The 25,407-nt window shown below is 27.6% G+C and overlaps 5 protein-coding genes across 7 annotated transcripts; 2 read left to right on the top strand and 3 right to left on the bottom strand.

The window, feature by feature from the left end:
* The first annotated feature begins 392 nt into the window (after positions 1-392).
* LOC129608011 (arrestin domain-containing protein 17-like) lies at positions 393-3,104 on the top strand. Its single transcript, XM_055519309.1, has 4 exons — positions 393-677; positions 1,333-1,700; positions 1,767-2,292; positions 2,354-3,104. Exons 1-4 carry the CDS (start codon positions 563-565, stop codon positions 2,773-2,775), a joined length of 1,431 nt encoding a protein of 476 aa, XP_055375284.1. The 5' UTR covers positions 393-562; the 3' UTR covers positions 2,776-3,104.
* A 45-nt stretch (positions 3,105-3,149) lies between these two features.
* Positions 3,150-8,736, bottom strand: LOC129607836 (eIF-2-alpha kinase GCN2). Its single transcript, XM_055519033.1, has 12 exons — positions 8,490-8,736; positions 8,282-8,442; positions 7,062-8,105; positions 6,711-7,002; positions 6,464-6,649; positions 5,928-6,408; positions 5,566-5,849; positions 5,223-5,480; positions 4,383-5,164; positions 3,617-4,322; positions 3,384-3,553; positions 3,150-3,315 (listed from the first exon to the last, which is right to left on the bottom strand). The coding sequence occupies exons 1-12, from the start codon at positions 8,541-8,543 to the stop codon at positions 3,186-3,188; spliced, it is 4,548 nt and encodes a 1,515-aa protein (XP_055375008.1). The 5' UTR covers positions 8,544-8,736; the 3' UTR covers positions 3,150-3,185.
* A 1,895-nt stretch (positions 8,737-10,631) lies between these two features.
* On the bottom strand, positions 10,632-13,010 carry LOC129608141 (eIF-2-alpha kinase GCN2-like). Its single transcript, XM_055519469.1, has 7 exons — positions 12,809-13,010; positions 12,229-12,556; positions 12,021-12,174; positions 11,726-11,908; positions 11,178-11,664; positions 10,827-11,110; positions 10,632-10,757 (listed from the first exon to the last, which is right to left on the bottom strand). The coding sequence occupies exons 1-7, from the start codon at positions 13,008-13,010 to the stop codon at positions 10,632-10,634; spliced, it is 1,764 nt and encodes a 587-aa protein (XP_055375444.1).
* A 973-nt stretch (positions 13,011-13,983) lies between these two features.
* On the bottom strand, positions 13,984-15,477 carry LOC129608053 (zinc finger protein 287-like). The gene is made up of 5 exons (XM_055519362.1): positions 15,135-15,477; positions 14,642-15,072; positions 14,524-14,580; positions 14,322-14,456; positions 13,984-14,264 (listed from the first exon to the last, which is right to left on the bottom strand). Exons 1-5 carry the CDS (start codon positions 15,282-15,284, stop codon positions 14,042-14,044), a joined length of 996 nt encoding a protein of 331 aa, XP_055375337.1. The 5' UTR covers positions 15,285-15,477; the 3' UTR covers positions 13,984-14,041.
* A 1,132-nt stretch (positions 15,478-16,609) lies between these two features.
* On the top strand, positions 16,610-24,866 carry LOC129607848 (dihydropyrimidinase). 3 transcript variants are annotated; one of them, XM_055519060.1, is made up of 9 exons: positions 16,610-16,774; positions 18,838-19,016; positions 19,093-19,283; positions 19,336-19,610; positions 19,664-19,810; positions 21,361-21,599; positions 22,944-23,298; positions 23,370-23,694; positions 23,780-24,865. In XM_055519060.1, the coding sequence occupies exons 2-9, from the start codon at positions 18,868-18,870 to the stop codon at positions 23,857-23,859; spliced, it is 1,761 nt and encodes a 586-aa protein (XP_055375035.1). In that variant the 5' UTR covers positions 16,610-16,774; positions 18,838-18,867; the 3' UTR covers positions 23,860-24,865. The 3 variants fall into 3 exon arrangements, with proteins under 3 accessions (XP_055375035.1, XP_055375038.1, XP_055375036.1); XM_055519063.1 differs by lacking the exon at positions 21,361-21,599 and adding an exon at positions 21,995-22,218 and having other exon boundaries at positions 23,780-24,863; XM_055519061.1 differs by having other exon boundaries at positions 16,618-16,634; positions 23,780-24,866.
* Positions 24,867-25,407: the final 541 nt, after the last annotated feature.

Here is a 25,407-nt window from a genome sequence, read left to right as displayed (position 1 = left end):
ATCTTAAATGTTTATGTATATACGTATGTATGCATGCATTCATTTTCGTTCTCAATAGAAGGCTTAGAGACTTAAATTTTACTTAAACTTAGATTTTACTAATTTTACTCTTATTAAAGTTCAAAAGACATAATTAGATTTTTATAATTCAATAAATTCCTCATTTTATTTTTTTTATTTTCAGAAAATTATTGCCTGTAGTCTTCAATTTAGTTACCTAAATATTTTTCAATCTGTAAGACCATTAAAATTCAGATAAAATGATCCCATTCTACGATATTTTATATACTATTGAACTGCTCTTAAATAAATTCAATCCCGAAAATTATTTTATCCATAAATGAAAAATTTCTATTCAGTTTGTTTTTAAACTTAGTAAAGAAAAGCTGCAAAATATAACAATCTCGGATTATTTAAAAAATTTTAATAATAAAACCATTTAATTTTGGTTAAAAAACTTTAAGTTATTATTTTTGTATTTTAATTCTTTTGTATTTTAACTACTAGTATTGTTTTTAAAGCTTTTATTTAAAAATACATAAATTTTAAGTTTATTAATAATATGTCCACAACTTGTAATGTATTATTCGATAATAACCCCAGTGGAGTTTACTTTGCTGGACAAAATATTTCCGGAACCGTTGAAATAATAACTACAAGGCCAAAGAACATTAGATGTAGGTATAAATATACTTAAATTTACACTATAATTGTAGGTATAAATGTAGGTATATAAAAAAAAGTATAATAATGATAAATTGTAATAAATAAATTTTTCATTGAAAATAAAAATAATTTTTTAATATAATTTTTTTATGAAGTTAACTTACGCATAATACAATTGTGAATAGGATTAAGCTTACGCATAATTTAAAGAAAAAGTAATTAATTTGATCATATATAACTTACTCATCAAGTTTTCTGTTCAAAATTATTCTTTTAGATTTTGAAGGTTATTATAATATAACTACATTATGTACATATAAAAAAGAATAAAAAAAAAAATTAAATAGGGTGTCGGAAATTATCTCTTGAAAGTGTCTTAACATATTGTAAGAACATAAATCATATGCATGTATCATTAAATATTCTTTTGTATAATAATTAATAGAATTTATTGCGTTAATTTAATCGAGTTTCTAATTTAACTAGGAATTCTGCTACATCAATATAAAAAGTTAGTTAGACAAAATAACATTTTGTCTTCTAAACCCTAATATCAAATCTACCTCAATACAAAGTACTTCTTATACATTTATATTATTAAATATAATTTTGTTCCTATATTTTCTGTTTCTACAATATTATAATAATAATATTTAATAAAAACAGCTATTCATATAACAATAAACGGTTCCGCCGAAGTCCGATGGACAGAAAAAGTTCAACGAACAAATGATGAAGGAAAAACAGAGGATTCTGAAGAAGTCTTTTCAGCAACAGATCATTATTTGCATACACAAACGTATGTTTACGGACAAAGTGGTGGTGGCTCACTAGAACTTCCAGCTGGGCGTTATCTATTCACCTTCGCTGGATTTATTCCGCCAAATGTACCGTCATCAATTAATGGTTCACTTGGACAAGTACGATATGAAGTGGTAGCAACAATAGATCGACCTTTAAGATACGATAATGTATTCAAGCAGCCATTCACAGTTTTGGCTCCACTGGATCTAAATTTAAATCATGCATATTCAGTATGTATTCTTACTTAATTATTGAAAAACAAGTTTTTAATTTTGCATTAATACATTTTTCACTAGATGCCAATGGATAAAAAAGAAGAAAAAACATTCCTATGCGGACTTTGTTGTGGTAATAATGATCCAATATTAATCACTGTTGCGATTCCATTTTCTGGTTACGCTCCAGGTCAAAAAATAAACTTCAAAATGAATATTGAAAATAAATCAAATACTGATGTTTCTGAATCTAAAATTAAACTTATGAAAACAATTAAATTTAGCTGTCGAACTCCTAAAACAAAAGAAAGATTAAATAACATCAAAATATGCGACAAGCGAATTGACGGCGTACCGAAGCAAGAAAGCAAAGAATTAAATGATTTTCTTGAAATTCCCTCAACTGTTCCATCTACCTTAGAAACTTGTTCAATTATTCATGTAACATATACTGTTATGGTAGTTGTTAAATTTTCTGGAATTCATCAAAATGTTGAAATAAATTTTCCTATTACTATTGGTACTGTACCGTTGTACGCAAGCCTTAGTGAACAAGTTAGCGAAGTAATAATGGGACAGCCTGGTATAGCTAGCATCAGGGCAATACGTAAATATATAATTGTTTAGTGATACAAAAAGAATCTCATTAAAATATATTGTAATTTCAGCTCCACCACTTTTGGAAGACGATGCCGATAAAAAGAGTGTTTTCAAAAACAACGATATTAGCGATAAGTTTATGAAGAGTATTGATTATGTGCCAAAATATCCAGTATTCCGCATACAGCAGCAGAATGGAGCTCATAACGGCAATAACAGTCCAGCATCTCCCCCAACGGGATTGTATCCAACAAATCCAAATTTAAATCCATCTCCTTACCCTCAAAGACCTTTAAATCCCAATATTCCAGCTCCATATCCTAGATCGCCATCACCTGTTCCCCCAACGCCCTATCCTAATTCTCCAGCAACTAACCCGAGCAGTATTCCCACTGCTCCGCCCAATTCAACACCGTATCCACCGGAGCCAGCTGGAGTTATTTGGGATGACGCACCTAAAAAACCAAATAGTTCGATTGGTTGGAAATGAAATGTAAACATGAACAAGCGTTTTAATTTTAAACATATATATACATATATAAACGATCTTGCAAATTTATTTTATTCATAACAATAGCTAAAGAAGGTTTCGCGCAAATGTGAATTTTATGTGCAGTACGCATGTAAGTTATACAGTGTATTACAGAGGTGTTATAAAAATAGTTATTGATTTATTGATATTTTCCCGAATCTGCAATTTTTAAAATATTTAAAATGAATATTATACTATCTAATAATTTTAGATGTTCATGCTTGTTAATTGTGTTTCTCACATCTCTTGCGTGACATTCCGTTCCTACAACTATACCAATTGAGAAAAACTGTAGAGTAAGATGTTATTCAATAAAACAATTTAAGTTTAAAACATTTTAATAAAATGAATATAATATAAAATTTTTATCAAATAATAATGCGAAAATATGAATCTATTGTGCTGTACAATGCAACAATCGGTGTATTTTTTTCCACTGACATAGCATCAATCACATCATCCAAAATGTCTGATATATATCTCTTATGTTTAGGAAATCTAAATTAATAATATATCGTTTAATCAACAATTTAATATAATAAAATAGATGTTTATAATTTACAAACCTTTCCACTATATAACTAATTTCTTTTTCAGTCTCTTTTAAAGATAATTTCCTAGGATTTATGGCACCAACTATTGCATTGACTACTATAGATGGCAAATCAACAATCATAACCAGAAAATATTCTTTTCTGCTAAATTTAACAAGTGTACTCTGCATGTGTTGAGTCACCTTGAAATAAGAATAATAATATGAACTTTTTATTTGAAAATTTTAACTTAAAATCAACAATACCTGGTTTTCTAATCTTTTTCTCATATTAGCAGTAATTTTTTCTTGAGTTAAAAAGGTTACGTCCACATTTGGGAGCCCACTAATAAAATCTTGATTTTTTGTACCAGGACATAAATTCGAATTAATGGCAACTTGCTTATCAGTGATCTGGTGCAAAATACCAACTTCTGCTACATTAAAATTATCTCGAGCCAGTAATTTTTGTATGTAATCAACTAGTTCAGATCGAGTAACATGGCGTTCTTGAAAATGTTCACGATCCCAAGACCTAACTTTTAACACTCCATTTTCTCCTAAAAATATAACGTGTGCAGCACCAAGATCTTTCGCCAAATCTTCTACTTCATCAAAACCTGCAGATTCTACTACTCCACTTCTTATTCCTGCTGACCATAGCAATTTCAAAATGTAAGTTACATCTTTCAAAGGAGGTTTAGTGCCTGATACACATATTACTACATCGATTGTACGAAAATTTTCATTCCATTCTGAACCAATCAAAGTTGCTAATTTATCTAAATAAAATGAAAATCCTGCACCACTAATTCCTCTATGAGGAATACTAACATTCCATCCATGGGCTTGTTGTTGAAACTGAGTTAACATTGTGTCATATCTCTCCCCTACTGCCAGCACAGAAGGTTTTGGAGTTCTGTTTAGTTTCAAAATAGCAATCATTTGCCAAACAATTCCCCCGGAACAGGCTCTATAATAAAAAACAGAAAACATTGCATGTATCTACAGATTTAAATTATGCGTTTCTTACCTATCATAACTTATAGGAAGACCGGCGCATATATGAATTGGACAATTCACACCTAAACTTTGACTTAGGGAAACCACACACTCTAGTTCTCTTAAAGCATTCTTAGCCAATTTTGCTGATTCACCTTTTCCTTTTACAAGAGCTTTAAGTACTGTGTTGTCCATGTGACCCCTTGGTCCACCCATTGCGAATTCTATCAAAAGCAGATCAATCAAAGTTGTAGCACTTGTTTTAGATGTTTGTAAAATAGTAGCTACAGCAGATGTAAAATGAAATTTGGATAAACGGCCATCAATATAGTCCAAATAATTGGCAAACAATTGACTATACAAATGTTTCGGAACGTTACAGTATAGAAGGATAGATTTAAGTAGGTTGGTATGATTCATGCGAATTGACAAGTTTTTTTCTTTAACATGAGGAATTTCTGAAGCTATCTCATATGCCATTGATATTAGTTCCGCATCAGCCAAAAAATTCCCAGGATTTGGCGTAATTATGTCAAAAGCGCATTCATAACTTTGTTTAGGATGGAAATTGAATACTTTTTTTTCCCTGTATGTTCGATCTATTGAATATCTTCGCATCACATTTATTCCAGACATTGCAACATGCCGCGCGAAAAGAACTCGTAAATTATTAGGCAAAACCACCACGCTGCCTGAATGAGTCATTAATTTAACAGGATTAGAATTCGAAAAAATATTTTTCGATAGAGGTGTTAAGAGGGGCGCATTCATTTCTACGCCACCATGTTTTCTAAATAAATTAACAACCTTTTCCTAAAAGTACTTGTGTTTCAAAAACTTTAATTTTTTTTTTAAATTTGATAAAATTCACCTTAACAAATTCCAATACTGGATTACTTGCTAATAAACCTAGGTGGTAAGTCAACTCCAAAACATCATCACTTTCTTGCTGTAAACATCTTGCAACTAGATTTTTATAACCTTTAGATTGTGGATTGGCTAATATATGTCTTACAATTTCCTGTAGTTCGCTAGTTTCTAATTGTGCAGGTGGCATTAAATCTGATAATAAAAGTTCTTCCGCTGCTGGTCTCTGACTTGGATCATGTTTCAATAACCATTGAATAATCTTTAGTTTTAGAAAATAAAGAAAATTAATTACATATAAACACTTAGTATTTATGATTATGAATTTATACTACTTAATATTACACCTTGACATTTTGATCATATCGAGGGTTTTTTAAAATTTTTTCTGGCAAAACAATGTTTTTGCTTCTTAGATCAAGAATTGTTTTTATGCGTTCCATGGCTGTTTCAAAAGGTGGATGACTCATCTCAAATAATATAATTCCTAGAGTATACATATCCACTTTTTGATTATAGGTTGATTTCGAAGCATTTCCAGTCAATTCTGGAGCAACATATAAAGCTGTACCGACGGTGCCAGTACCGGTGTTAGTTCCGTCATCTTTCACATTACTAATATTAGCATGCTCTTAAAGAATATAACTTTTATTGTTTTGAAAATATATATATATATTATATATATACAACAAAAATCTAACTGAATTACCATTTGATTGCAAGGCTAGAAAACTAGTTGTTGCAAGTCCAAAATCGCCTATTTTTATTTGATCTCTTGAATCTAAAAAAATATTGGCAGGCTTCAAATCACGATGAATAATGCCTTGTTGATGGATGTGAGACAGTCCTTCAAGTATTTCGCGAAATAATCGCCATAATCTATCAGTATTTTCGCAAAGATTATCATCGATAGCTTGTCGAAGTGTAGATTTTTCGCAAAATTCCATCTGAATATACATTACTTGATTTAAAGGCTTAGGTGAACTTATGTAATGCTTGTCTTCATCCTCCGATGCTTCGCATTCATCATAAACAACAACCTCTCCATCAGAGTTAACAAATTCTATGCCGTCAGAATCCGAATCGTCAACATTTTGCAAAAAACCCTTCCATATACTTGAAGAGCTTTCTTCAGAATCTGCCGGATTATATGGCGATAAGCGTTTCATTTCTTCATTGCTCTCTTTGTCCTAAATTTAAAAAACAATATTTCATTTCACATATCTTTGATTGAACAAATCTTACAATATCATCTGCTTCATTAGACATTGCATTTTCAATCCAGCTATTAAAATATCTTACAACATTTTCGTGGTTAAGACGAGACAGTAATTCTACTTCCCTGGTCATTTTTCTATATAATTGTCTACTTTTAGCTGACAGAGGTATTCTTTTTATGGCATATTCTCTGTTATCCAAAATATTTCGAACCTAAAATAATTCGGACAGCTTCAAAAACTTTAATAGTTAATTAGCTTAAAAAAATTTGCACCTTTAATACATCTCCAAATGCACCTTTTTCAAGATATTGAAGTATTTCAAATTCAGTACTCAGTCTGGATTGCGGTATATTTATTGTCAAATTGGAGTAAAGTGGTATTAATAAACGATCAGCATTATGCGAAGAGTTGTTTATGTCTTTCTTCAGGTTAGTTTTTAATAGATTATTTTTAGATGTTTCAAAATTGAATAAGTTATCTTTTTGTTCCTCCAAACACATAGTTCTCCTCAAAAAGGGATGTTCGAGTAATTCGGAAGCTGACAGCGTCCGATCTGATTTGCACCTGTATACATATGAAAAGGGCTGGATATTGAGAAGTTAAAGGTAATTTTAAATAATTACTTATCAACGAAATCCTTCATATCACTAGATAGAACTGGCATCAGACTTTCTATTAGACTCCCCAACGCAGGTAAATCGCCGTCCTTTTGCCTTTCGCCAGTAGTTAATTCAAGTAAATGTGGAACGAGGGAAAAGTCTGTACATCTTACTTTTCCAAAATTATCTATAAAAACAGTTGTATCGCAAAGATAACTGTATGATATTCCACGATTATGGAGAAATACAAGGGCCTCTAAAACCTCCTTTGCAACAACTCTAACCCCTTCAATGCACCAGCCAATAGAATTAGTTATATTACGCACATTATTTCCTAACACAAAATCTTGAACTAAATTAATAATAACACATTCTTTGTGATTGGAGCATAATACTCGTTCATATGCAGCTATATTGTTGTGATGCATTTGAGATAAAACTCTCACATGTTTTTCAACACAGTTTATGAAGTCAGTTACATTGTGTCCATTACATTTTGAATCACTAGACCAAAAACAATTTAACTGACACTTAGCTTCAATTTGCGAATATTTTATATGCCATTCTGTTATATAAAACAATTTTCCAGTATCAATATCTACTCCTGAGAATGCTACATATCCATTTTGAGAGTGACCTAAACAGCATCCACGCCTTATCTGCTTACCACTTTTAGGAAAGTTTATCATATCACTGTAACCATGATCAGGACATTCATTTGCAGAAATTTCATTGCTTATAAGGCGCGTTGGTTTAGCTTCAGTTTTAAATAACTCTTTCCTTCTTTCAACCTCTTCTAATAAATTTTGTCTCTCTCGGTCTCGTTGCTCCTGTTCCTCTTCCTTCAGTTTTTGATAACGTTTAAATTTTTGTTGCAACATCTCATCATAGAAACTACCTTTAGGGGGTTTGTTATGTTTGTGAAGGAAAGATTTAACCGTTTGAATCAATTCAAAAATCATTACTTCTCCTTTGAGTTTCGAGGCTTGTAAATTTAGTTCTTGTATTAAATCTTCAATAAGCGAATCGGATATACCTTTTGTCTCTTCCAAACTTAATTTGGGAGCTCTAAAAAATAATAATTACTTTAATATTCTTTGAATTTAAGGTTGATTCCCATATATTAGTTCAGTTCACTTCATTTAACAGAATTGATACTATACTCGAATCGGAAAAATTAGAATTGTCATTGATTTGAACTGAACTCTGGTATACACGAATCAACCTTTATTGCACAATTTTACATTTCGGGATATTTGTGTGAGCATGTTACACGTAGTTTTGTTTCAACAAAGGCCTCTGATATGTCTGATACTTTTGACGGAAATAATAATATTCGTAGATCTATCGGTTTCCATCCTGAATTTCCAGATCGAAGATCTTCAACATCGTTTCCATAAATACACTAAAATAACTTTTTTAAATATATGGACAAAAAAGTATGGAAATTACCTTAATAACTTCCAGTTCTTCGCATTGTCGAGCACGATTTGATTCTTTGGCCATTGTTTATCAAATTTTCGTTGCGACTTTCACTAAAAGTTTTGAAATTTTTAAAAAATTGTTCAATGGTTATGTTTCCATATACATATTATATAGGAAAAGATAAACAAAATTTTGTATATTTTACAACTTTATTCCAAATTAACTTGCAATATGTATTACTAATTAAAAAAAATCAAATATCTTCCAAATCCAAATACATATTGTTTATATCAGTTTAAAATATGTACATAAATACACAATACAGTCATACCCGGATAAAAACATTCATACCCATAACAAATATCATTTTACTCAACCCTGCAAAAAGATATAATTTTATGCAGATAAGTATGTATATACTTTAACTTTGCAATATTTCGTTTTTAAACAATTTTTATTTATTTTTTCATTACGTTCAGTTTTCGTAGACGATACGCATTCACTATTATACATACCATAAAAAAATATAGAACATGTATTTATATAAATAATTATATCATTAAAATGTTCAACTACAGGAAATTTTTCAACTACAGTAATTTTTCGATGTAAACGTATGACGTATATATAAATTAAAGATACAAGGAATGTCATATTCGTAAGGTTTTCTAATTTTCTTACGTTTCATTTGGTAATTTACCTATAAACTAAAAAGAAACATTACATATTTTTTATAAAATCTTGACATTGTGAAAATTCACTTTATCTGCTAATGTTGCAAATTTAAGATTTAAATTGCTGATAAAATATAATAATTATGATTGATAATTACTGATTTACTATTTTGACATTACTTTGGACAAATGAATATTTTTACATTTTGAAAATTCTAACCTTACATTTTCTTAAATAGACTTATGTTAGGCACTATAGTCACAATTACTTTTAGCTTTAATTATTAAACAAAAACAACGTCATTAGATAATATTGTCAACACTAAAAGAATGGACAATTTTAAGAAATGAAAACTGATCAATTTTTTTACTTATAATAAAATTTGTGCGACAACAATAGTTTTTACTTTTTATTTCTTTACATACATATTATATACATATCCATTTTAAATGGAAGGTTTTGGTAACAAGTTGCCATTTTTTTGTATGGTTATAAACCTATCAAATTTTGATATTAAAAATGAACCTTCTTCAACCTTTATACTGTCGTCAAAAAACTTTGCAAAGCAATACTTTGTTGCAGATTTAATGTTAGATTTGTCGTATATGTAAATGGAACGTAAGGTAGTAAGACTTCTTTGAAATAAGAGTAAATTTTGTAAAAACATTTATATAAAAATTAAAACTTGCGTTTAATAATTTATATTTTTGACACATGACAAGGTATCAATGCATAAAATAAACACATTTCAAATATAACGTTTAGCTTATCTGAACATGAGCGGCACATTTGTATTTTTAAAATTTTTTGATTTTGTTTTGATTTTTTTTAATTGCTTTGCATATTATGTATTTTGCTTTTGCTTTAGGCATTTTGTTTACAATATTTTGTCTTTTTCGTACATTGAGAACTCTTTAATTACCATCCTGAAGACCTGTTACTTTTGGAAATATATTTGAAAGGTTTAGCAAAAAGAAACTAACGGTTTCTGCACGATTATTATAAATAATGTACAGATACTTTGATACACATTGCATATGTTCTTTTGAAATATACTAAATTTTTCTATTGTAGGACCTTGATGGAACTTACATACTTATATAAGAACATATGTATGTACATACATATAATTTGGAAATAAAAAAACTAAACAAGTAGGTATATTATCAAATATTTAACCCTTTAAATTTATTAAATTTTATAAACTTACAATAACTTAAACCTTAATTAAAATTAATATAATATAAGAAAATACATGCATTAGCTCGAATAAGGAATAAGTTTATTTAGTATCATTTTACTATATTTTATACAAATTTATATGTATCTAGATATGTACATAGATTTTGAAAGAATTTTAATTTGTCTATTAGTTATGTATATATTATGTATAAATAACGTAAACCGTTATATATACGTTATTTTTTATATATTCGCATTTAAAATATTTGACGCAATCAAATCAACGTTATTTTTAAAACTGTAGTTAGAAAGTTATACAAAATTAGCTTCACTTGCAACATATGCTTTGAAATTCCCTTGAAGCATTAAATTTGAATTCAAAAGCTCTTTTGCAGTAGGCCTTAGACAAGAATCATGTTTAAGAAGCCAGCGAATTATCTAAAAAAGTGTCGTAAAATTCATTAAAATTGTGTTGTAAAGTTACTTATAAAATAAAAATTAGCATACCTCATTTTGTTCATACCAAGCATCTTTTAACATTTTTTCGGGTAAAGTGATATTTTTACTTCGTAATGCAGTAATGGTTTTAACGCGCTCCATCACGGTTTTAAAAGGGGGATTACTCATTTCGAACAAAATTATTCCTAATGTATACATATCAACCTTTTCATTGTAAATTGGTTTTGAATCGCAGCTTGTTAATTCGGGAGCAATATATAAAATGGTTCCCACCGTCCCGGTTCCTAAATTGTTGTAGTTGTTTTTGCAATCAATATTATATTCATTTTGATCTTTAAAGAAGGAAAACTTAAAATTAATTCCTTAAAAATATCTGCATAGTGTTATAACAATTTATACCGTTGGAATGTAAAAGTGAGAAATTCGTTGTTGCGAGACCAAAATCTCCAATTTTTATTTGATCCCTGGAATCTAAAAATATGTTATCTGGCTTTAAATCTCGGTGTATTATACCCTGCTGATGAATATAAGATAATCCTTCGAGAATTTCGCGGAATAATTGCCACGATCTGACTGTATTTTTATATAGATCATCATCAATTGATTGTCGAAGCGTTGATTTTTCGCAAAATTCCATTTGAATGTACATTACTTGATTTAAAGGTTTCAAAATTTTATGCTTTTGGTCTTCGTCATCCGAAATCTTTGTATGATATTCAGCAATTACTTTACCTTCTGAATCCACAAATTCTATACCATCTGAATTTGAATCATCACAACTTAAAGCAAAACTTCCTTGTATTTTTGATTGTATTTTTCCTATGTTCGTTAAATCGTTTGTTGATGATGATTTCGTACTATGACTTAAATTATATCCTGATTTTTCCTTAAAATATTAAATGTTATATGTACTAAAAATATATAAACTTGGCTATTTTGAAACTTACTAATTCTTCAAGTTCTTCGGACATTTCCTCAATCCAACTATTAAAATACCTCACAACATTAACATGATTGAGTCGTGACAACAGCTCGACTTCTCTTATAATTTTTTCATACAGCTGTTCATTTGTGGTCAATAAACGAATCCTCTTGATTGCGTATTCTCTTTTGTCCAATATGTTTCGCACCTTAAAAAAATTTAAATAAAGTTGAATTCAAAAAATGTAAGTATGAAGACAAACAGGTATAATTTTTTTTACTATTAAGCATAAGTAAGTATGTACTTTAAGTACAAATTACCTTTAAAACGTCACCAAAAGCTCCCTTTTTGTGATACTGAAGTATTTCAAACTCCGTTGTTAGTCTGGACTGAGTTATTGGTTGATGAAGTGACAGCCTTCTCAAAAACGGATGGTCTAAGAGATTTGAAGCTAAAGGAAAATCATGTTTACATCTAAATGAGAACTAAATTGATAAAATGAATCTTATATTTCTACAGATAAATTACTTATCCACAAAGTTTCTCAAATCAAAGGGCAGCACGGGTAATAATTTTTCTATTAATTTTCCTAAGCAAGCTACATCCTCATTTCTTTGTTTTGGTTCAGTTATCAAATTTACAAATTGTGAAACTAAAAAGAAATCTGCACATTTAATTTGACCAAACTTATCTATCAAAACAGTTGTATCGTCGAGATTTCCATGCGATAAGCCATTATTTTGTAAAAATAATAAAGCATTCAAAATTCCCTTTACAACGACTTTGATTCCTTCGACATGCCAACCAATTGATCTTGTAATACTAAAAATATCATTCCCCAGTACGAAGTCGCGAACTAAATAAATTATTAATTTGTTTTTTTGCTTCAGACATAGAACGTAGTAATACGGAACCAAGTTTTTGTGAATTAATTTTGATAACATTTCAACGTGCTTTTCAACGCTTTTAATAAATTCATCCACTTTATGTCCATTACACTTCAAGTTGCCAGACCAAAAACAAGATGATGAACACTTCGTTTCTATTTGGGAATAAGTTATGTTCCACTCTGTAAGGTATACCAATCTCCCAGAGTCTGTGTCGATACCTGAGAAAGCTACATATTTATTTTTATGATGGTCCAAACAACGTCCACGTTTGATGAGTTTGCCATATTTTGCGAAATAAAGTAGGTCACTATTTTTGTGCTCAAGGCACTTGTTTGAATACCTATTGTTTTCACATAATAACAAAGATGATTCTTCAGAACTTCCAGAAGTATTACTATTTGTGTTTTCTTTATCAGTCATTATTTATTATCAAATTTGTATTACAAATTGCTTCAATGATTTTACAAAAATTCAAGTTTTAGTTGTTTGATAACTTAATTTCAAAATTTTTTCACAATTTAATTTTCATGATTTATAAACTTCTTTTTTAAAATCTTTTATACTAGTTCAATACATAAATTTTATGCTACATTAATCTACCAACACACAAGTTACATTAATACACCAACGTGTATATTATTGAAATAAATCTTCTAGCTGATCATGTGAACAACGGCCAGATTAAACAAATTTTTCACGCCTTGGATATTAAAATCCTTAATTTTGTTAAAATGTAGGTCCTAATATTCCTAAGCTTTGAACAAAGCTGGATGAAGGCCGCTTTTATTCGTTCACATTGAAAGAGAATACATATATTATATTCTTATTTTTCAATGCATACATACACACAATAACACAATTCTTTGTTTTTCCAATTAAGTTTCTTTCATTTTATGTCATGTCTCATTTTTAAATATTTGCGTAAGAGAGGTAAATGAACAATGTAAGGTGTATTTTAAAATGTTAAAATTGAAGTAATATTTCAAATTTAAAATATAAGAAACAGCAGATAAGTCAAACAACTATGTACAAAATTTACAAAATAATATGAGAAATCCATATTGTTTTGAATTATAAGATACATGTATAATACATATTAATTATGGTTACCCTCCAACTAGACGTTAAAACAGTAATATCTACATAAACCTGATTGGTGTTTCATGGTTCTACTTGAAATTTCAGATACTTTTAGTTTTTAAAAATTTTCATATTTTGAAAAATTAAATTAAGTTTATGGTTCTGTACATATATCTTGTTTTGACTAGGTATTTTTTCAAAAATAAAGTGATACGAATGTACGAAACCAATTATTCATATCTCTTCATTCTTCCATAATTTTTGCAGTGAATGTTGTTTGCAATGACTATTTATTAGAAACTCTTGATTTTATTTTAACAATTTTGTCATTAATGTTTATTAAAAATTAAAGTACCTACATATTTATGAAATTATTGAGTTAATATAGAATAAGTTCTAGTTGATTCGTCTTTATGGACATCTGTTCTGAAATGCTGGTCCAAGTTTGATTTTGTTCGAAAAGTTTTATGACAATGTTTACAAAGATATGGTTTCAGACCTGTATGACAAAGCTGGTGCCTTTTTAAATTATGTCCGTAGAAAAATGAACTATCACAATATTTGCATTTATATATACGTTCTCCTCTATGAACCCTACAAATTAAGACGTAATTAAAAAATATTATTAAAATCGTATTTATACAATTTTACCGCTCGTGTTCTGTAAGTTTTCCTTTTGTATAAAATTTTCTAGAGCAAAAGCTGCAATTGTATTTTCTGACACCACTATGTCTTTTAATATGAGCAGACAAATACTGCTGTTGTTGGAAAGCTTTGCCACATATCCTTTAAAAAATTTTTTAAAACAATTTATTTAAAAAACAAACAAACCAATAAATATATCTATACTAACTCGCATTCGTATTCCTTTTTATCCGAATGTGTGGTTACATGCTTTTCCAAAAGATATCTTAAATTATAATTTCTTTTAGGATGAAACTTTTATATAACTAAATTTGAAAAATAAATACCTTTTTTTATATATGTTGCCACATATTTCACAAATAAAAGATTCTTCTTCTTTTTCACGCGAGTAGTTTTGTATATAATTTGTAAGACTTTCCTGAGAATAATTTTCATGACTTTCATCGATATCAGGCAGTTCAACAACATTAAAGAGCTCTTTCCCAACAACTCTATGTTTTGGTACATCTACTTCGCATATCTCAATTTTGATGGATTCCGGAGAAAGGTTTTCAAAATATTCTTCTTCCCACAAGGAGTTTCCTTCGGTTTTAGGTTCAATTTTGACTTCTGCGTATTCTTTAATATTTTCCCTGGCTATGTGTTTTTGGAGTATGTTGTCCGTTCGTAAACATATTTTTAAAAATGTATACATTTTCCTTAAAAATTGTAAACATTTGTAGCAAATTTTTTGACCAAACCTTGAAGTTTCTGACACCTTTGAAGCACATTAATAAATATAACAGAATAATTTTTAATCAAAAACAAAAAGGGAAATACCTTAATACCCGTGCATGTAAAATATTTTTCAGCAAAAGAAATTTCGTCTATGTCAACATCACTGAGAGAAACAGATTCCCAGCGTTCTTTTTTATCAACGCAAAAGGAATCCCGCAAACACACTCTGCATGACTCTATTGATATTTCCATTATTTACAAAATCAAAAATAATTTTATTGAACTTTAATATTGTTTTTTACTTAGCTACTATTAGAGATTCGATTGATCTATTTTGCTAATTTTAGAAGTATAATAATTTTGATATAAAATAAAAAATGAATGGACAGACGATTCAGCTCGATTTGTATTTGTGAATTAATATTCAATTTAAATAATCAATGTAAAAACCATGTACTTTAAAAGCTAGACTGACAGACCGTAAACAAAGTGTCAGTTTTGAATGAAATATAAGTTTCGTTCAACAAATCATTTGCAATTACAAATGTTTCGAACACCTGTGGAACTTCAAAAATGTATTGAATTTCTTGTACAATCACAGATTAATCTTAATTGATCAAGATAATATTAATATATCAATTAATTGTATGGTTAAGAATTGAAAATTTTGCTACCTGTAATTTTACATATTGAGCAAACTTAAAAAACTAACATTTAATGAAAATATAAGTTAACTTGGTTTTTCAAAGAAATGTTTAGAAATTTATTGGCAAAACGCTTGTGTCGTTATTCTGGCCTTTTTAATTGCTCGGTTAATGATCGAAAATAAGAGAATAAAATATTTTCTGTACCTGTCATATTTGTGATTTAATTTTGATCTTTTGGTATTCGCTAGCGACTAGATACATATTTGAAAAAATGTTTTTGTTTTTAGTGATTTGAAATAATTATGTTTTTAGTGATTTGAAAATTTTAAAAAATTCAATAAAAAAATATTTTCCGCCTACTTATTTATTTATTTATTTAAATTTCGTTGATATGTATTTTATAATATTCTCATACGGAATCTGTTTATTTTACAAAAATAATGTATTGTCAAATGAAATTATGAAAATGAGATTAAAAAATGAAATTGTTTCACCGAAAATAGGTATAAATAGAAAATCCCAAGAAGAGTAAAAATATATTCTGTTCACAGTCATTTAATCTATTCTTAGACTGGAGTTCGCATTTATTTATTTTTATGTATTAGCAAGCGAAAAAGTAAAACCATGTATGAAAATGAATTTATGAATTATTCATGAGTTATTTACCTACAATTGTTGGCAATTTATGTATCGGACAACCAAAATAGTTTTAAACTGCATTAAGGCAACAATAGAGCAACGAAGTGAGGTTAAATCATTTTTTATTTTTCGACTAATTGATCATTCAAGTTCAATTACTAACAAATACTAAATGTACGTCAAGTTTCAAGTTAAAAACGGTAAGTCTGAAATTTTTTGAGTGACGCAGCCGATTGAAAGACACTTGAATAATATTGAATCGAAACTCGAATAAAATCTTCGAAGTGCAATTTATATTATTAATAAGAGGGTGTAGGTGCGTTAAGCTTATTTTTAAAAATAAAGAATAAATATATATTAGATATTTTTGAAAAAAAGAAAACAAATTTTTATAAAATAAATTTCAAAAGTGTAGAAATAATTTGTGTTTTAAGAATAAGTTGAAAAACAGACTTGGTGGGTAGACTATTTCAAATTTTAATATTTTTGTGTAATTTTGATTATCATTATATATTTAGATAGTGATTTTGAAATGATTATTTTTTTTTGAATATAAGTTGAATCCGAAATAAAGTAGCATATTTTTCCAATAGTTATTTAATATACATAAATATGTATACGTATAAGTAACTAAAATGCCAACAAAGCTACAAATGTACGAATAAATGCGATAAATTTCATATTTGTATACTTATGCATAATCACGAGCATAGGATTAATCAAGTATAGGTATACCTATAGGCATAGTCTACATTCCTGTAGTACTTTCCGTAATTTTGATATTCTATTATATTCTATATTCATGAATTCTTTATATAGATACAGAGGAAATAAAAATTAATAAAAAAATTCCTCATAATGAACCTAACATTATTATGTATATTTATACATTATTTAGGGTATTTATGTACAGTGGATGTGATGTACTTAAATATATAAGTATGTAGATAGGTTATGTGTACAGGAGCTAGATGATACTGAAGAGTGAATATGTATTTCGATTTCATTTAAAATCTAGGCACGCATATCTTTGCTTGAGTCAAAAAAAGTAAACTAAAGTTCTATTTTAAAAACATTCTTTATAAGTTATCGTTTTATCGCAATATTAAATTTAAACATTGTTTAATTAAAACACTCACATAGTAAGTTGGTAGGTACATCTCGGTACGGAGTATATTTAAAATCCAAAAAGAAAAAAAGGTAATTAACCTCTTGATTTTAAAATAGTTCAAGGTTTGATTTTTATGTTTTACTTCAATTCATTGATCTTTAAGCAAAGTTTTTACTGCTTTTGTATCACTATAAAATATCTTATAATTATTAAAAATTAAAAATAGGTTGACAAAAATTTTTGGAAACTAAGACGATTTATTATACAACATTTTTTTCATTTGGGTATTTTGTTTTTGAACAGATTGAAAATAACATACTTTTGTGCGTAGGTATATATTGTTGTTATCACACTGAATGAATTTTACATAAGAAAAATAAAATATTAATATATGGAACCACATATAGTAGAAAGTATAGCAAATTCAAAACAAAAGTTAATAAATCAATTACTTATAACCTTTCCAATCATCAATTTTTATAATTCAACATATGACGGAAATGTATTTCGTAGATATACATACCATTGATACCTCAAATATACATTGAGACACCTATACCTACATTGACCTACATTGATTTGGTGATTATTAAAACAGTTAAAAGTTTTTAAAATCTTGAAAAATTAACTCAATATTAGGTATGTATGTAGGTATCTATTCAATATTATGTACATAAACATATTGAGTAGCCATCCAACAATTGAGTCTTAATAAGTACTTAAACTGATAAATGTCTCGAATATAAATAGAAAGTCGTGAGCGTACTGTATAGACACCAACCATACAAATCACTTTACATAATATTGTATACAAAAATGTTTTTTTCTTACACGAATATACAAATTTGGATGAAATCGTAAGTTCTATAATTAGCATAAATATTGGGTGGTACCATTTGCAATTTAGCACGACCTTAAAAAAATCGAAAAGTATATAATAATATTCTCTCATCTTCAACTTTTCTACCTCCATTTTTTTTTTTAATTTGAATATTACGATTTTCGTTTGATAAGGGGTCGTTAGTAGATAGGACGAATAAGATTTAAAAAATTTCTTAGTTATTTTAATTTAAAACGTTCGTTCAATACATATGTATGTCTAATGTGGTATGTTATAGATAAAGAAACTGGACATTTAATTGCAAATTTTTATTTAAATATTTTGTTACGCAACTTGTTTGTTTTTGTCACCCAGTTATTTAATTTTTATGTAAAAATTAAATTTAAAAGTTCTTATCGTATTCATATTTATATAAACATATTTTTAATCAGTGCCAATTCATGTGTTCATACTTTAACACTACTTCTTGAAAATTTAGAATATGTAAATGACATTTATTTTATATGTTATTAAATTTATAATATCTTATATAATTAAAGAAGTCTTATTACACCTATTTTATTTTAGTTAATTTCAATATAACCAAAGAAAAGTAAAATGGCTGAAGCACCTGCCCCAACTCCAGTCAAAAAAGTGCCAATTCATCTCCAAAGCGCTCAAAATCGGCTTTACATCAAAAATGGAAAAATTGTCAATCATGATAAGAGTTTTTGTGCTGATATTTATGTTGAAGATGGCAAAATAAAGTACACAAATTTTATTTCATATAAAAAAATTAAAGAAAAACATTTTGTTTTTTACACTTGTTCCTATTCTAATCAGATTTGTTGGACCAAGCACAGATATTGTTATACCAGGAGGTGTCAGAGTAATTGATGCTAATGAAAAACTTATACTTCCGGGGGGAATTGATCCTCATACTCACTTTCAATTACCATTCGGTGGAACCGTTGCTGTTGATGATTTTTATCGCGGAACCAAAGCTGCTTTGGCAGGAGGAACAACCACAATTAGTAATTTTTGACTATTCTAAAATTTTTGCAAAAATTATACATTTTTTTTTAGTTGATTTTGTGATTCCGCAAAAGAAAGAGTCTTTGTTGGAAGCATACGATACATGGCGCAGTTGGGCGGATCCAAAAGTGTGTTGTGATTATGCTCTTCATGTAGCTGTTACTTGGTGGTCGAAATCTGTTTCTGATGAAATGAAAATTTTATGTGAAGAACGTGGCGTTAATTCATTTAAAATGTTTATGGCATACAAAGGACTTTTTCAATTAAATGATTCGGAATTATTAGAAGCTTTTGAAAGATGTAGAGAACTAGGTGCAGTTGCACAGGTATGATGAACAATGTCATTCTTATATATTAAACCAATTAAATTTTATTTTAGGTTCATGCTGAAAATGGGGATATAATTGCGAAAAATGTTAAAAAACTATTGGAAAGTGGAATAAATGGACCCGATGGTCATGAATTGTCGCGACAAGAAGAGGTTGAAGCTGAAGCAGTTAATAGGGCGTGTATTCTGGCTCATCAGGTAATAATAAATAGTGTGTATATAAAATATAGTATTTATTTGTATATAATTCTGTTACAAACTGTATTGTACATAGAAAAATAGCACGTTTACTACAAGTTTTTACAAAAAAATTATTATGTTTGCATGAGAATGTTGTGTACTTACTGTAGGACACGAACATAAACAAAATAGCAATATCATTCAAAGCACAATAAACAAAAATTAGTTGTTCCAGAAACTCTTTTTCGATTGTAGATATAATTTGTTTAGACATTGTTTTGTTACAGTGTTTAAAATATATAAGTTTCTTTTCTGGAGCTTACTATACGTAATGTACAAATGAAATTTTTAACTTTGATTTTTTATTTTCAAGAATTAGAAGTTTAAATCAAAAATTAAAATTGTTAATTTTGTGAATTGTTTTTGTTTTTTTTTATTTAATGCCCGTGAAGTGATTATGGAATATTTAATTTAAATTTAGAATAGAAAATCTATCATTTTATAAAAAATATACATACATGGCTAATATTGTATTCCACTCCTTTTGCAGTATTTAATTAAAATTGATTTTTGTTTTTTTTTATTTTAAAGTTTAAATATAAATATTTAGATTTACTGTATTCAAATATAAGGCTTAGTTATGGTTTTTAATGTAGGCATCGGAAATTTAATGATATAGAAATAATAATTGGTATTTTTTTAATGTAAATAATAATATCAAAAAATACATATAAAGAAATAAAATACCTTATATGCACATATAAATAAAAAATATACATACTTTCATATTCAAAATATACAAACTTTTTTTTATAAAGCATAATTTTTTATACAATTTTAATGTAATATACTTTGTGTATTATATAAATCATTATCTCAGTCAACCATAAGAGTGCACACAAATTAGGAATTGTTTGAAAAAACTTTGTTTTTCTTTTTTAATATAATTTAGCAAACTTTTAGAGTTTACAAATTTGATTTTATGTTTTCATTTTGTAGTGGCTTTTTCAAAAATTTTCATTTCGTTACACAAAAAAATGTTTGCATATTGTCACATAATGAATGTGCTTCAAACTTTGGAGGCAATTTGTTCCTTGCTTTAGAAGCGATATTTGTTTCAAGAATATTTTGATTTAGAAACGCATGTTTTGTATATGCAAAAATAAGAAACTTTTCAAACATATTCACTTCTATTTGAAGTTAAAAACTTACAACATTTTTAATTGATTTTAGTGAATTTATTATATTTTAAGTCGGGTTCTATAAGAACATTAATATCCAAATAATGCATTTACATTTTATCTACATTTCAATTTACATTATTGAAATTATTAAGTTAAATTAACCAATGTTATTTAAAAAGTCAAACATTTTTATGAAGCAGCAAGATTAATTTTAAGGAATAGCTTTTTTTTTTTTGTAAGACCACCTTTATTTTTATTTTTCTTCTACTTTAGTTATTTTCTTTTTTTTTATTTATTTATTTCTTTTTTTTTCTTTATTTTTGCTTCTTTTGTTTATTTCCTTCCTTTCTTTCTTCCTTTTTTTCAATTTTCCTAATTGATTAGATGCAATGCCCTTTATATGTTGTACATGTAATGAGTAAATCAGCGGCAATTGAAGTTAAACGTGCCAGAGAACGTTATAATCAAAAAGGAATTTATGGTGAAACCTTAGCTGCCGCTTTAGGTACTGATGGAACTAATTATAAGCACGAATGCTGGCATCATGCCGCTGCTCATGTTTTGTCGCCACCTCTTAGGCCAGATAAAACAACACCACAATTTTTAATGAAGAGTTTGGCTGAGTAGGTATCCACATGTGTAATTATACTTGTAAATATTTTATTCTAACAAAAAAAAAAACAAGAAATAACTTTATAATTATACATATGTAATTTATATTTATAGTTTAAAAGCTAAGTTTTCTATTCAAAATTGTTCTTCATTTTAGCACTTACAACTTAAATTACTTTCTTTTGCATGCTCTAACATTTCAAGCATGTTTATAATAATCATTTTATTTTGCATTTATAGAAAATAATATTTCCTAATTTAGAAAAAAAAAAACACTTTATAAATATAATGATCGCTACATAACATTATTTTAACCAATACGCAGAATAATTTTGGAAACTATCCATAACATTTTTTTTGTGTCCGTTTTCTTTTTTTTTCATTCTAACTAAAAACAATCCTTCAGATGAAAGTTCCGTTATATGTTACTCGAGTAACAAGTAATTTATCAAGTGAGGTAATTGGACGATATAGACGAAGTAATTATTGTGTTTTCGGTGAAACATTAGCTAGTTCAATAGGTCGGTGTATGGATGATGTAAAGCCGGCAGCCCAAATATATTTCATAAAAAGTCCTCCGATACGAAAATCTGTTGAAACGCCGAAACATTTGGTTAAGGCATTGGCATAGTAAGTATTTTGAGTGTGGTGATTATAAAAGTTATTAAACTACCTTTTCCTAATAATTGACTAACTCTTCTTGTATATATTTGGCATTTTTTGTTAGCTTATATTAATATTTAGTATTCTAAAAGCAAATAACAATTTCCATTTAATTTTAAATCAATTGTTAAATACATAACTAAGTAAACACAGTTTTAATATAAATGATAAATTAGATTATGTGGACGCTTTTGAATTAACTTAAAGCGGAATTGGTCGAATTAAAGTTTTTGGTCGAAAACCTTCATAATTTTCCAAGTCTAATCTTTAGATAATTTAAACATTATCGAAATAAAATATCAACGTTATACAGCCAACTGCGAGAACCATAAATTTGTAATTTAATGTAACATTTATCATAACTTGAAATGACACAAATGTCAATAATATTACATACATTCATTTGCTATGATATCTGTATTGGAGTAACCTATTTTTTTTGTTGAATCATTGGTAATTCAATTACTTTTCCCTTAATTTTTCAATTACGAGTATTTATTTTTCTTTCAAATCGAATTTCATAAAAGACATATTATCAAATATGAAACATTTCTAATTTTAATTTTTTGGAATAAAAATGAAGTCATAGAAAATTCATTGAAACATTTGCTTTCCAAAACTTGTTGAATATCATAATGAAACTTGTAGCTAATAAATATAATTTATTTTATTTTATTTGATTTTTATAAAAGTGATAATCTTCAAACCACTGGAAGCGATAATTGTACTTTTAACAGAAATCAAAAGGAGCTTGGCCGAGATGATTTCTCCAAAATTCCAAATGGAGTAAACGGTGTAGAGGATCGCATGTCTGTTGTTTGGGAAAAAGGAGTTCACGCTGGTATTTTAGATCCATGTAAATTCGTTGCTGTAACAAGTACAAATGCTGCAAAAATATTCAATTTATATCCTCAAAAAGGAAGAATTGCAGTAGGTTCGGATGCTGATATATTGATATGGAATCCCAAAACGACAAGGAGAATTTCAGCAAAAACTCATTATCAAGCATGCGATTTCAATATTTTCGAAGGGATGGTGTGCCACGGCGTAAGTCCTATTTTATTTTTACTTGTTTTCAATTATATTAAGTATTACGTATGAATGTTAAAAATATTTAGGTCCCAGAAATAGTTATTGCCAAGGGAAGAATTTGTGTAGAAAATGATGCAGTTCGTGTAGCTGAAGGACAAGGTACATTTTTGCCAACTTCAGTTTTCCCCCCGTTTGTTTACAACGCTCTAAACGGAAGGGCTGAAAATCATGACGACATGGATCAAACAAATCACAAAGACGTTACCAAAGAAGACTTGGATATAGATTTATTTACGAAGGCTGTTGATGATATACTTATTGAACCAAAAGAAGAATCAGTTTATACGCCATCTAAAGCACCACGACTTGATGGTCAAAAGAATATGCAAGAATCTACATTTTCTATCAGCGGTAACTTAATTTAATTAATAAAAATGAACTTCAAAATGAATACATGCTTTCTTATATGCATATCATAACATATTTATATTTGTAGAAGAATTGGATAAAAGCGAAAAAAGATCATGCATCCGTGTAAGAAATCCACCAGGCGGAAAATCTTCTGGATTTTGGTAATTTATTTCATGATGCAATAAAGTTATTGTAGCCTTTTGATAAGTTGGGAAAACATTAGCAAACCAGATCTAAAACGGCAACTATATGAATAATTACAAATGATTATTATATTAAGCAAGCACAATTTCAAATATGTAATTGATTTCATATAATTGTAGCTTTGTTTTTTACTTAATAGAATGAATGTTTAATTATGAGTAAAGTAATCATAAGAATTTTTTACTTAAAAAAGTATAATTTTTTTATATACAGGATAAAGATGAACTAAACTATATTATTATTATTTAAAATTAAAAATAATATAGCCTTTTTAAAACCCACCAACAATTTCAATAGTGAAATAATTAATTTATTAAAAATATTGCTTAAAAAAATTCAATAAATTTAGAAGTAGCATTTTTCGAAAATTTTCTTTGTTGTTTTACTTTTTATTTATAAAAGCTTTTAAGTGCCTCAAAAATTAAGTATTCGTTCAAATAAATACTTTTTATATATTTAAAAGAAAATTAGCCTGACTTTTAACTACGGCATTATTTAAATTAAATATTTATTTGTTAAATTAAATTTTTATATTTACATGAAACCTATAGTGAGATTAAAATATAAAATGTTTCAGGAATATAACTGTTTTAATACTTAATACCATGTATTAATAAATATCCAAACACGTTTAAAGTAAAATATTTTAATTATTAATTACCTTTTATAATTGGTTCATATTTTTCTATAACATTCTTGAGTAATAAAGTTAAAATAAAACTAATGTATGGTACAAGTAATATTTAAAAAGCAAAAGGATTTGAAAAATATGGGAACAAAAATTGAAAGAAATGATTTTAAAAATTCTTCTTAAGAAATTTGCTTGAATACATTAAGTTTAGTTCAAAAATGATCATATTCCTGTATAAAATATTATAGTGTTTAAATATACAAATATATTAACAAATATTATGAATGCATGCAATTTAAAATAAAATTTACTTATGTTGTCATTTGCAAATTTTTCTTAATATTTAGTGAATTTAAATTTATTAATAATTGTAACTAAGCAAAAAGTTTTCATTAAGTTTTTCTTTTCTTTAACATATGTATGTCTTTTTTGCAATATTTATAAAAACCAAATGCACATTTGATAATGAATTTATATATTATGCATATTATGTAATATGTTCAATACAACATAATATATATATACATATATATATATACATATACGTATATATATATATATATGTTAACCTATTAATGTTTAAGGAAAAGAAATTTAGATTAAATTTATACTTACACATTTATATACACGAAAATAATTTATTTGGGATCTTATAATAAAAACAAAAAATAAGAAAAATAATTTTGAATTATATCTTTCTGTATACATATCTCACTATTTCTTCTAAAGTTGTCGCCTAAAAGCTGTATAACCGCTAAAATACAATAAAAGAAGTCTTCATATGCATTACGATTTCTGAAATATTGAGTTAACGCTTCTGAGAATGCTTAAAAATTTTATATTTTAGTTACAAAAATACATATTATTTCGAATGATTC

The sequence above is a fragment of the Condylostylus longicornis genome, unplaced genomic scaffold (genome assembly GCF_029603195.1).
Source record: "Condylostylus longicornis isolate FDR11 unplaced genomic scaffold, ASM2960319v2 ptg000030l, whole genome shotgun sequence".
Taxonomy (NCBI): Eukaryota; Metazoa; Arthropoda; class Insecta; order Diptera; family Dolichopodidae; genus Condylostylus; species Condylostylus longicornis.
Note: the sequence above shows the minus strand (reverse complement) of the source record. Positions and strands in the feature narration are given on the sequence as shown.

What these genes read in the sequence shown, in the direction of transcription:
- LOC129607848 (XM_055519061.1), top strand. Translation starts at nt 18,868, where the DNA reads ATGGCTGAAGCACCTGCCCCAACTCCAGTCAAAAAAGTGCCAATTCAT. An exon ending in AGGAGGAACAACCACAATTA is followed by an intron (nt 19,284 to 19,335) that starts GTAATTTTTGAC and finishes ATTTTTTTTTAG; the next exon opens with TTGATTTTGTGATTCCGCAA. An exon ending in CGTGTATTCTGGCTCATCAG is followed by an intron (nt 19,811 to 21,360) that starts GTAATAATAAAT and finishes CTAATTGATTAG; the next exon opens with ATGCAATGCCCTTTATATGT.
- LOC129608011 (XM_055519309.1), top strand. Translation starts at nt 563, where the DNA reads ATGTCCACAACTTGTAATGTATTATTCGATAATAACCCCAGTGGAGTT. An exon ending in AAGGCCAAAGAACATTAGAT is followed by an intron (nt 678 to 1,332) that starts GTAGGTATAAAT and finishes TAATAAAAACAG; the next exon opens with CTATTCATATAACAATAAAC. An exon ending in ATTTAAATCATGCATATTCA is followed by an intron (nt 1,701 to 1,766) that starts GTATGTATTCTT and finishes ATTTTTCACTAG; the next exon opens with ATGCCAATGGATAAAAAAGA.
- LOC129608053 (XM_055519362.1), bottom strand. Translation starts at nt 15,284, where the DNA reads ATGGAAATATCAATAGAGTCATGCAGAGTGTGTTTGCGGGATTCCTTT. An exon ending in TTACATGCACGGGTATTAAG is followed by an intron (nt 15,073 to 15,134) that starts GTATTTCCCTTT and finishes TGTGCTTCAAAG; the next exon opens with GTGTCAGAAACTTCAAGGTT. An exon ending in AAACTTACAGAACACGAGCG is followed by an intron (nt 14,265 to 14,321) that starts GTAAAATTGTAT and finishes CTTAATTTGTAG; the next exon opens with GGTTCATAGAGGAGAACGTA.
- LOC129608141 (XM_055519469.1), bottom strand. Translation starts at nt 13,010, where the DNA reads ATGACTGATAAAGAAAACACAAATAGTAATACTTCTGGAAGTTCTGAA. An exon ending in TAAATATGTAGCTTTCTCAG is followed by an intron (nt 12,557 to 12,808) that starts GTATCGACACAG and finishes TAATTTATTTAG; the next exon opens with TTCGCGACTTCGTACTGGGG. An exon ending in CTTGGTATGAACAAAATGAG is followed by an intron (nt 10,758 to 10,826) that starts GTATGCTAATTT and finishes ACACTTTTTTAG; the next exon opens with ATAATTCGCTGGCTTCTTAA.
- LOC129607836 (XM_055519033.1), bottom strand. Translation starts at nt 8,543, where the DNA reads ATGGCCAAAGAATCAAATCGTGCTCGACAATGCGAAGAACTGGAAGTT. An exon ending in CTAATGAAGCAGATGATATT is followed by an intron (nt 6,409 to 6,463) that starts GTAAGATTTGTT and finishes TTTTAAATTTAG; the next exon opens with GACAAAGAGAGCAATGAAGA. An exon ending in GAAAAAGATTAGAAAACCAG is followed by an intron (nt 3,554 to 3,616) that starts GTATTGTTGATT and finishes TCTTATTTCAAG; the next exon opens with GTGACTCAACACATGCAGAG.